This window comes from Mytilus californianus, unplaced genomic scaffold (assembly GCF_021869535.1).
Source record: "Mytilus californianus isolate M0D057914Y unplaced genomic scaffold, xbMytCali1.0.p SCAF_2, whole genome shotgun sequence".
Lineage (NCBI taxonomy): Eukaryota > Metazoa > Mollusca > Bivalvia > Mytilida > Mytilidae > Mytilus > Mytilus californianus.
The window spans coordinates 61,357,110-61,369,239 of NW_026262668.1; the positions used below are offsets into that span (position 1 = coordinate 61,357,110).

The 12,130-nt window shown below is 30.9% G+C and overlaps 1 protein-coding gene across 1 annotated transcript in view; it reads right to left on the bottom strand.

The window, feature by feature from the left end:
• Positions 1–12,130, bottom strand: part of LOC127730165 (uncharacterized) — a 31,466-nt gene that overhangs the window by 4,412 nt on the left and 14,924 nt on the right. Inside the window, exons 2-4 of the mRNA XM_052238420.1 lie at positions 8,582–9,777; positions 6,057–6,511; positions 3,813–3,867 (exon numbers count right to left, since the gene is read on the bottom strand). Coding sequence (XP_052094380.1) covers positions 3,813–3,867; positions 6,057–6,511; positions 8,582–9,716 — 1,645 coding nt within the window. The 5' untranslated portion in view covers positions 9,717–9,777. The remainder of the gene's footprint in view (positions 1–3,812; positions 3,868–6,056; positions 6,512–8,581; positions 9,778–12,130) is intronic.

Consider the following 12,130-nt stretch of genomic DNA (forward strand, 5'->3'; position numbering starts at 1 on the left):
AGCTGTTTCTCAAACCACGCCTCTTTTGGGGAGATATATAATATTCATAGATATGTTAATTTGTTAAGGTACTGGTTCCCATTTATGATCTCTGTGTTTCATCTCATAGAGACATCACTTGGGAATGTAACCAGTATAGAAAAACATGGTAGCGCCTAAATTTTAATTCTTAGGAGGTTCAAAAATGGAGGTAAGGGTAGTATAGAATTTGAGTATAAGTTTAAACTCTTAGAAGTTCAGGGCATATAAATGTTGAAAATATGCCGCACAGCCCTATATTTTGACCTTTGAATAAAATAGTAGTGCATATAAACTTTCCGTTTTAGGATATTATTTTTCACGAAACTTCATAGTAAAAGTGTCACAGTTTTAGCCGCAAAGGGGATTCCTATGGGAAATTGCATTGTCTATATTTACAGAATTGCAACCTATATAGGGTTAAAAATTAGAACATACAGAATTTCACAAAATCTTGTTTATCTCAGAGATTTTGAAGAATTTAACTCAAATATGAAGTTTTATAAATATTTCATGAAGATTGAGAAAATCCTGGGCCTTAACTATGATGAGTCAGCATAAATTCACAGTTTACAGTATGCATTGTTTACTTAAAGCCCTGAATTAAAAATAAATTCATAATATATGCCTATTTGTAATTTAAATTGTTTAGAAGTGCTTATATTTACTCTTCGCAGTAATCATGGTAATTGCAACTCAAATATTTTTGGTGGGGTGTTTTTGTCCTGTCGATAACCCAAAAGTAAGCCGTAACACCTAAATGTGCTTTTTTGTGACCGCGGCATAAAAAGTACAAGCTAGAATTACAAAAAGACCTCAATAAAACTTACAATAGTGTGTTCTATCCTAAATATGTACCAAAGAATCCTCATTGCTAGAAACAGGGAAAAAATTTAGGAAATGTGAGGCCCCAGGGGCAAAAAAACAGAGAAAAATGCCTCCCCTGGGTCATAAAACAGATAATTTAACTTCTAAATGCTATGATTTTATTATTTTAAAGGTCTTTTGTAAAGAAAACAATAACTGTGCTAGGAAGTTATGCAAAAATCAGATGTAAGCAGTCATTTCTATCAAACTTTTAGTGAATTTATGCACCAGACTGATATCTTCATAAATACAACTTTTGCAAATATGGCTTTGTTTAAACACTTCTAGTTCATATATTAACTAACTTATGTTAGATATACGGTTAGGGATGATACTGTTGTAACATGAATTCTAAACTGATCATTTGAGGCAGAAATTGTGAACTTTCATTGGCAAATAGGCATACAGTAAGATGTGGACTGGAGACACAGGCAGGATTAAATACTTTGATAATCTTGAATGTTGGAATGATTAACTACTAAACATTACATTTATAGTATTTTAAAATGCTTTCAATTTATTATCAGAATAGTTTAAAACAGGTTTTAGACAGTTCATGTCAGAAAACATGCACATAGGGTAAGCTGGCAATAATTAAAGTCTTGTTTTCAAATTCTTTAAAAAATTGAAACAGGGGTAGGGGTATAAAATGTACTGTAAAAGGAAACTTAGAGTATATGCAGTGATTTCTTTAACGCTATAATTTTGATAAATAAGTATTGTTGTGAGAAAAAGTGTTTTTAGAGAGTTTTCTATTTGAATAAATGTTTGTATAGGTTGCACTTTGTAAATACAGCTGTTTCTCAAACCACGCCTCTTTTGGGGAGATATATAATATTCATAGATATGTTAATTTGTTAACGTACTGGTTCCCATTTATAATCTCTGTGTTTCATCTCATAGAGACATCACTTGGGAATGTAACCAGTATAGAAAAACATTTTAGCGCCTAAATTTTAATTCTTAGGAGGTCCAAAAATGGAGGTAAGAGTAGTATAGAATTTGAGTATAAGTTTAAACTCTTAGAAGTTCAGGGCATATAAATGTTGAAAATATGCCGCACAGCCCTATATTTTGACCTTTGAATAAAATAGTAGTGCATATAAACTTTCCGTTTTAGGATATTATTTTTCACGAAACTACATAGTAAAAGTGTCACAGTTTTAGCCGCAAAGGGAGTTCCTATGGGAAATTGCATTGTCTATATTTACAGAATTGCAACCTTAAGGGGTCAATTGTCTATTTTGATCATGTTGACTTATTTGTAGATCTTACTTAGCTGAACATTTATTGCCATTTATACTTTCTCTCTATCTATCATAATATTAAAGAAAATAACCAAAAACAGTAAAATTTAATAAAAATAAACTATTTCGGACAGTAACCCTTCAATGGGTGGTCCAATTGGTCTGAAAATTTCATAGCAGATAGATTTTGACTTATTCATCACTTTAAAATGTTAAACTACTGTTTCGTAACAGTCACTTTTGCTCTAACTGCTATATTTTTTGAGAAAAAATCCAAAAACGGCATTTGACCCCTCTGTTCTATTTTTAGCCATGACAGTCATGTTTGTTAATGGATAAAAACTACAGATACAATTTATAAACCAGTTACCCTAAAGAACATTCAGTTGAAGTTTAGAAGTATTAGGCCCAGTAGTTTCAGAGAAGAAGATTTTTAAATGTTAGCAAACATAATGAACAAATTGTGTAAAATTGTCTTTAAAGGGCAATAACTCCTTAAAGGATCAATAAACAATTTTAGTTATATTAACTTTTTTGTAGATCTTACTTTGCTGAACATTTTTGCTGTTACAGTTCATCTTTATCTTCCATTATATTCAAGATAATAACCAAAAACTGCAAAATTTCCTTAAAATTACCAATTTAGTGGCAGCAACCCAACAATGGGTTGTTCAGTTCGTCTGAAAATTACAGGGCTGATAAATCTTGACCTATTGAAAATTTTAAACCCCATGTCAGATTTGCTCTAAGTGCTTTAGTTTTTGAGATATAAGCTTAAAACTCCATTTGACCCCTATATTCTTTTTTAAGCCATGGTGGCCATGTTTGTTGATGTATCAAATTTTCGGATACAATTTATAAACTAAATACCCTGAGGAACATTCAGTTAAAGTTTGAAGGTATTTGGCCCAGTAGTTTCAGAGGAGATGAAATAGTTTACGAAGACAACGGACAACGACGATGGACGACAGACAACGACGGGCGCCAAATGATTGCATAAGCTCACAATGAAAAGAAGAATATTTTTAAAAGGTTAAATGGTAATGTATAAGTTTGTATCATCATGTTATGCTTTGATGTTCAAAATCGTCTTTGAGTTAGCTAGCATTTATCTGAAACATTAAAACAAAATCTTCTGTTTTGAACAAACACAGTAACAAACTTTAACATAGCTTAAATGGTAAAAAAAAATGTAACAAAAACATACATTTTATTATTTTTATTTTCTCTTTGTGCATTCCCATGTAACATTTTTTTTTATAATTTGTTCTATGAAACCTATGCTTCTCATATGAAATGGATATGAAGAGTTGCCTCCCATACACCCCAAATTGTATTATTTTAGCATGTTCAATACATAATATTCACTTATAAAATATTTGAGTTTTCTCCCCTTTAAGATAGTTCAAGTTGTGATCCAAAATATTTGTAAGCTAATTTTTCATGGGATAACAATTAAAAAAAGGACAACCAAGTAAAATCAATCCATATTACGGACATATAAAACCTTTTACGACTGAAATAAGAATAGATAATAAGGCTGAACTCCTGGTCCAATAGTATATTAAAAGTTTGTTCTCTAAATCGAAGTACTATGAATGTTAATAATAAAATATGCTACTGTGTTTAACCAGACTTTTGACAGAATCATAGAAGTACCCTGTCCCACAGTGATTTTACCTTTTTCTATTGAGTAGGAACTGTTGTCTGTAACCAGATCTGTTTGTAAAGGAACCTGAAATCATATCTCAATACATGTATATAAATTATACTTTTAATATTAACATTACACCTTACAGGATATGATATGCAATATGTAAAGAGAAGGTACAATTTTGATTGTGTGACCCTGTTCAGTAAATAAAACAGCTTACATACAAAGGCATTTTGTAATAAGACAATTTTCATGAAAATTGTTTGCAGTAACATATTGCCAAACTATTTATCAAACCAAACTGCTTAACGATATAAAAACAAATGTGTAAAAAAAAATTTCCAGTACATGTATTATACATAATTTAAAGTATGTTAATTAACAAATAACTCATGATCTGCAATATTTTTGTCCAGTTTGATTACAATTCGTCTTCAACTACCAGACACCACTGACATGAGGGCAAATGAATCAGGCTGTCAGTTTATTCTTTTGAATTGTTTCATATTTTATCATCCTTGGGGCTTTTAAAGATACTTTACGGTTTGCTCATTGTTGAAGGCTGTATGATGACTGTAGTTATTTACATCATTGTCATTTAGTCTGCTGTTGTCTGCTCTTTGGTCGGGTTGTTGTCTCTTTGACATATTCCCCATTTCCATTCTCAATTTTATCGATTGGTAGTTGTCTCATTGGCATTGAATCAAAATACATCTTTTTAATTTCATATTTAAATAAATACAACGATAAGAAAATTTAAAAGAAATTCTGTGTACTTTAAAAAGAAATGTACATGTAAGTATCACAACTAAACATGCCAAATGCACCTTTTCTTTGCCGATCATAATAAAATAAAAGTTACTAGTTCATCATATATAAAATAATGATCATATCTATGCCCAATGGATATGTAATTTAAAATATAATCTATTTACCAAATCAAAATTTTTTGGTTTAGTTCAGAAGTTTTTCGCAGTTTAGATTTTTATAAAAATGTAATTATATAGTACAGGACAACATGTAGAGATAATCTGAGTTCAGGCAATCTAGGTTTCTGGCATGCATTCTCTCACTCCTTTGTTGCACATCTATTCAAAATAAAAGACAAGGTCAAAAGATAAAACGTTGCACTGTTTTCTTACTGGAACTCATATTTTACACCGGTAACATAAGAGGTACAGATTTTGATATTTTTTTAGATTGAGTTGTTTCCCTTTGTACAGTTATTGGAATTAAGTTTGGAAATTTTTACTCTTTATAAAAATTACTATTTGGTGAATTTAGATATTCATAATATATCTAAAAAGAAAGCAAAGACATAAAGAAATAGTTTTTTATCTCATTGTAAAAAGAGATTTTTGAAGCTCTTACAGGTTAGAGATAACTGTGAGTGTGCAGATAAAAGTGTGGACAGTTTGAAGTGAAGGTTGGCAGTCATTTTTGCTACTAACAATTTTTTTGGTGAAATGTCATTTTGAAAACTTGTTTGTGAGGATTCAAATATTGTAGCCTAAGGTTAATGTAATCAGCTATAAATGTCAGACAGATTTATAAAGATTGGTATATAATTGCAATGAGATGTCTAGAATCTCACCTTAATTAAGACTTTGCCTAAAATTTCTATGAGATTGAAGAGGAAGAAAATATTTTTTAATCTTTAATGTGAAATTTTTATAAAAGAATTTAGAAGAAAATTTAAGTGATACAGAAATACAACTGTGATAATATGTATTGATGATTTAGTCACAATAAATTATGGTGATATATACATATTGATTTATAAAGCCTGTGCCGTTAGTATACACACCTGTCACAAACTTTATATGGCTGATCATGAATAATTAAAATTCTGGTCCTTTTCTGACCTCTGAAAAAACTAGTCGGTTTTTCAGTGTTCAAGTTTTGGTACAACAATGTCCAAACTTTCAAGGAAGAATTCATTGTCTGTAATTCAGTGGTTGTCGTTTGTTGCTGTATATAATATTTATTTTTTATTTATTGTTTTGTACATAAATCAGGTTGTTAGTTTTCTCTTTTGAATTTTGTTTTACATTTGTCATTTCAGGGCCTTTTATAGCTTACTATGCAGTATAGGTTTTGTTCATTGTTGAAGGTTGTATGGTGAAGTATATTGGTTAACTTCTATAGCTATGTCCTTTGGTCTTTGGTGGAGAGTTGTCTCATTGGCAATCATACCACATCTTCTTATTTTTATATTCAAACAGATTTACTATCTTATCATTATATACTGTATACATGCAATATCTTACACTAACAGGGTTCAATGAAATACATTTCTTGTTTGACCGAAGGTCATCTTCTGTTGACTTTCTTTTCTGGCCAACTTTAGATTCTTTGCTGCTTGATGTATGTTTGATTTCAAGGCCGCCAAACTGTTTCAAATTGGGAAATCTTACAATCAGCGCAGAATTCACATTTTGTATATCTTTACCAGATGCACTTGTCTGACCTGTATCATAAACTGTATCAACTGGTTCTTCTTTCACTTTAATTGTACCTTCACTTTCAAAAATTTGACATGTATTTGAGTGGTAACTGTTATTTTCCTCCACCAGCTGGTTCTCTGTTTTAACTGGTACCTGTATAACTTTCAGTGACTCTTCTTCGTTACACATTATCATTACTGGTATTGGTTGAATAGTGGTATCAATTGTGTCAGTTTGGTTTTTGTGTCCTATTGTTGGTGGGTAATTCTGTGTCATATCTGAAAAGAGTGACACCAGTTATTAAGGATTTTCAAGCGCTCATAAATATGTTTAACCCCGCAACATTCTTTATGTGCCTGTCCAAAGTCAGGAGCCTGTAGTTCAGTGGTTGTCGTTGGTTCATGTCTGTCATACTTGTTTTTAGTAATTTGTTTTGTTATAAATTAGGCTGTTAGTTTTCTCAATTGAATTGTTTCATATTTTTCATGTCGGGTCTTTTATAGCTGACTATACAGTATGTGTTTTTCTCGTTTTTGAAGGCTGTACAGTTGCCTATAATTGCTTTCATCCAATTCATTTGAAATTTGGTGGATCATTGGCAATCATATTACATCTCCTTATTTTTATATTTCTAGTTCTGATTGACTATAAGATTCTGATGAAGCCAATAGGGAACTTGAACTTGGAAATTGTTCTTTATATACAAAAAGATAAAAGTAAGTACTAACAAAGTCAAATGAGTGATACTCAAGTACTCCCTTATGGAAAAAAGTCAATGTATAGAAATTTTAAAGGGCCACTAGCTGTCGAATTCATGTTCACCGATTTGACTCAAATTCTCATATTTGATTTATAACAATGTAAAACATTTATCCAAACTATTAAAAGTCTAAAATTAACAATTTACAGGACATGGGCTCGATAATATGTAGCTTCGTTTCGTGTGTATTTTAGTCTAGACGCCATCTTATTAACTATCGAGTTTACCTCCGAAGTCGTCCGATGACCATATAAGCAATGTAAACATAAATATAGATATAAATAGATTAAGAGAACTCGTGCAATGAGATTTTTCTATGTCTTTTTAATTTTGTATTATAGATTAAAAATATATGTTTATTATCGTTTTTACCTGTATAAGAATGATTTTTGTGGATCGAATCAGTCAATCAAATGATTTACTTTTGTTTCACTTTCAATGTTGACATTCTTTTCCTTTAAATAACATAACACGAACAATTCATGCGTTATCCATCTCTAGCTAAGGGGTTAAATTGAAGTTCACATGTACAATGTATACAGATTCAATGAGGTCGTATTATATATTCACTTGCAAATGTGTCTTAGCTTATTTTGACAAAATTGAAACATACTGGTTGCTAAAAGCGAAGAATTATTTCACTATTTCACTTTCATTAATGATTGAACAAAAAAAAATCCTATTTTAGATTTTTTATATATCTCGTAGCTAGTGCCCCTGTAATAGTTTGAAAAAAATGATTGCAGTAAAAAAATTATAATTTCTACACTAACTAATAGTGTTAACTTAATCATAGTAAAGAAAAACAATATATATTTAGTTTTTTTTATTTCTGTGAGTTAAAATAAATTCACTATAAATTATCAGTTGTTCTGAAAACGCCCAGAACATTCAAGTTAAGCAGATATTGAAACTATTTAGCCCTCAACGAATTCTTTGTGAAAATAATAACCAGCAAATTAATACATTTGTACCTTGTCAATTAAACATAACAAAGTCATGTAGCTACAAAATTCAGTATGAAACTGAACTGGAAGGCTTTAAAAATCTGACTACTTACTGTACAAACATGTGTAGTGTAAATTCATGATCCTAAAAACAAATATGTCTACGCTATATAGTGTTTATCAGCAATTTGTATATTTTCCCCTTGATGTTACTGCCTAATATTTTTCTTGCTATGGACAGGACCTGTTACAATATTAGGCAATGATGCCATGTAAAAGTGCAGGAGCAAAGTCACATGTTCATGTCCATCTGCGTCAATTCAACAATGAAATGCATGTGATTTCATTCAACCAACCAAACAACTAGCACAACGTTTTCTAAGCGTAAAAATAGATTTACCTACTATTTCATTTTATTTCATATTCTCAAACAAAAAACATTTCGTAAAGACAAAATTGCCAATAAAAGGAATAACGGGATTTTATTTTTTGATACTGACTTCATCATCGTCATCAGCTCGAATATCAAAAATGACAAGTTAGTTCTAAATTCGATAATCATCCAATTTTACTTCCAATGATGCAATTTTTTTTTATGAATTGATATAGCTGTGACTACCCCTGGTATATATAATATTTACCTGTACTTTCTTTCACTATTGTTTCTTTAAAACAAGGAGGATTCTCTTTCACCGTACTACTAGAATTTTCAATAGAAAAGTAACTACTTGATACTGTGTCTTTCTGAGGAGATTTTGACTTAGTGCTCGATGCAGCTTTAGTTTTCTCTTTATTTATATTTTTAACACTATCTGAATAGGGTTTTTCTTGAGGTAAATTTTCTTTTCTTCGCCATTTTGGTATTTTGGTGCGTTTGAATTTAATAGTTTTATTTTGCTGTGGACAACTAACCAACCATTCTCCACTTGAAGATCGACCAATCAAAAGCTTCCCAGGAGGTAGGGTATAACAATTTAATCCACTAAAGTCATTTCCTTCCTTCATTAAATTGTCAACAGCATCTTGATTCTGAAATATTATATCCTGTTTAATACTGTCAGGGGCAAATAGTAGCAAGCACTCTTTCTCCGCCATTTCATGTAAATTTTCAACTTTTTCCTTAATGATAAGATCATTCTGATTACAATGTTGTCTTATTTTAAGCTGAAAGTCCTCACTAGGAAGGCTATGTTTCAACTCCTCTAGTAAAATTTCATTTGCTGGACTAATTATAACATCTATTTCGGACAATGGTTCTTTATATCTTAATTGCTGACCTTCTAAAAGGCCATGTTCATCTATAACAGTATGAGTAGTACTCCTTGTTGAGTTGGTGAAAGTGTGTAGTAAAGGCAGTCTTATTTCCATGAATTCAAATGCAGGATGAGTCATAACTAATGAAATTGGTAAGGGAGGTAATTCAGATGTGGTCAGATTACAAATTCCTGATACAGCTTTTGATTGCTTTTTTATTTTATTGTATAAAAGTTTTGATAAACTAGAAAACTGATTTTTAGTTTTATAACTGTTTTTAAAATGATTCACTTCTGGACTGTTTAACATTTTTGTAGATAAAAAATCTGCAGACCTAGTTTGTTGTATACGAGAATTAAACACACAACCAGTGTCAGAGTTATCTAAACTTTCTGGTGTCTCAGCATTACATGATGTAATATACATATCAAATCTATCATCATCGTCTGTTTCACTGTTGTCCTGATTCACTGAATTAATGCCAATGTTCTCGCATGACGAATCTAGTCCATTGGTTTCCATATTCTCATTAAAGGTATCCTTCAGCTTCTTTCTGTATACTGTATAGTGTAACTTTATCTCACTGAAAGAAAATGTATAAAAGTAAGTTACATATGCCTTAAAATCACCAATTATTGTAATTTCATGTCATGATTTTTTATAGCTTAAGTATTTTTAGACTGCTGAAACTTGATGAATAATAAATCAGTCTTAGTAATAAAATACTAAGATATGTTTAGATTAAATTGTTGTTTTTTTTAGAATTGAGAATTGAAAAGGGGAACATGTCAAAGAGACTACAACCCGACCGAACAGCAGAAAACAGCCCAAGGCCAACAATGGGTCTTCAACGCAGCAAGAAAATCACACACCTTAAGGCAGGCTTCAGCTAGCCCCTAAACAATAATGTATATTAGTTCAGCAAAATGGATGCCACACTTAACTCAGAAACATATTTATAAATGAACCAAAATTTTAAATAAACACAAGACTAACAAAGGCTAGAGGTTTCTGACTTGGGACTTTGGCTATCTTGCAGTACTAACTCCTATATCATTCAACAAGTTCTATGAGACTTTCTCCAAATACAAATATAATATCAAACTAGAGGCTCCAAGGAGCCTGTGTCGCTCACCTGATATTTTTTGTTTACAATTGATGCATGAAATAATGCAACCATTATACTTCTACTTTAGTTTCAGAGATATAGGCTAAAAACTGCATTTTACCCCTATGTTCTATTTTTAGCCATGTCGGCCATGTTGGTTGGTAGGCCAGATCATCAGACACATTTTTTAAACTAGATACCCTAATGATGATTGTGGCCAAGTTTGGTTAAACTTGTCTCAGTAGTTTCAGGAGAAGATTTTTGTAAAAGATTGAGTGCAGCCTGATATGATAGCAGTGGTAAAACCCTGAACAGTTGGGTCAAATTTGGACACAATATTCAAGCTTGATACTATCTGCATTTAGATTGTGATCAAAATTTTGACATAATATAGGTTTCTGACACAAAATAAATGTGGTCAAAGATCTTACAAATTTAATGCGCAATACTGTTTTGAAATTTGGAAAATATGGAAAAAAAAATTGGAAACCCCCCCCCCCCCTTTCCCCCTCAACTTTTTGAATCCCCCTTTTAGCATTAACCATAAAACTCAATTGCAATCTTTCCTTTGTAGTATGGAACCTTGTAGTACAATTTTAGAGAGATCCATACACTTAATCACAAGTTACTGTCTGGAAACTAGAAAAATGCTTTTTTCTAACCATAAAAGCCCATTTAAATACATCATAAAAGTATTAAAATAGAAAATGACATCATAGTCATGGCTAAAACCAAAAAACCTTCATCAGCAACTTTTAATAGTAATATCTAAAAATAAAATTCCTTCATCAGCATTTAAAAGTAACTTCTAAAAATAAATTGACAGCTAGGACTTTGCAACCATAAAAACTCATTTAAATACATCATAAAAGTATATAAATAGAAAAATGACATCATAATCATGCCTAAAATTAAAACACTTTCATCACCAACATTAAATAGTAATATCTAAAAATAAAATTCCTTCACATACATAATCATGGCTAAATTTAAATAATTTGTAAAATAGAAAATGACATCATAATCATGCCTAAAATTAAAAAGCCTCCATCAGCAACATAAAATAGTAATATCTAAAAATAAAATTCCTTCACATACATAATCATGGCTATAATTAAATTACCTTTATTAAACATTTTTAAAATAGTAACTTCTAATAAAATGCTCCGCAGGGTGCAGCTTGATATGACCGCAGAGGTTGAACCCTGAACAGTTGGGGCAAGTATGGACACAACATTCAAGCTTGATACAGCTCTGAATTTGGATTGTGATTAAATATTTGACACAGCATAGGTTTCTGACACAGAATGAATGTGGTCTAAGAACTTAAAAATTTTAAATTGGACATTCACCTATTATGGTCCAATATCCAAAATCTAAATACATGGTTAGATTCAGCATATCAAAGAACCCCAAGAATTCAATTTTTGATGAAATCAAACAAAGTTTAATTTTGGACCCTTTTGACCTCAATGTGGACAAAGTTGATAACGGGGCCCAAAAATCAAAAATCTAAATACATGGTTAGATTCAGCATATCAAAGAACCCCATATATTCAATTTTTGTTGAAATCAAACAAAGTTTAATTTTGGACCCCGATTTGGACCAACTTGAAAACTGGGCCCATAATCAAAAATCTAAATACATGTTTAGATTCAGCATATCAAAGAACCCTAAAAATTCAATTTTTGTTAAAATCAAACTAAGTTTAATTTTGGACCCTTTGGACCTTAATGTAGACCAATTTGAAAACGGAACCAAAAATTAAGAATCTAAATACATGGTTAGATTCGGCATATCAAAGAACCCCAATAATTAAATTTTTGA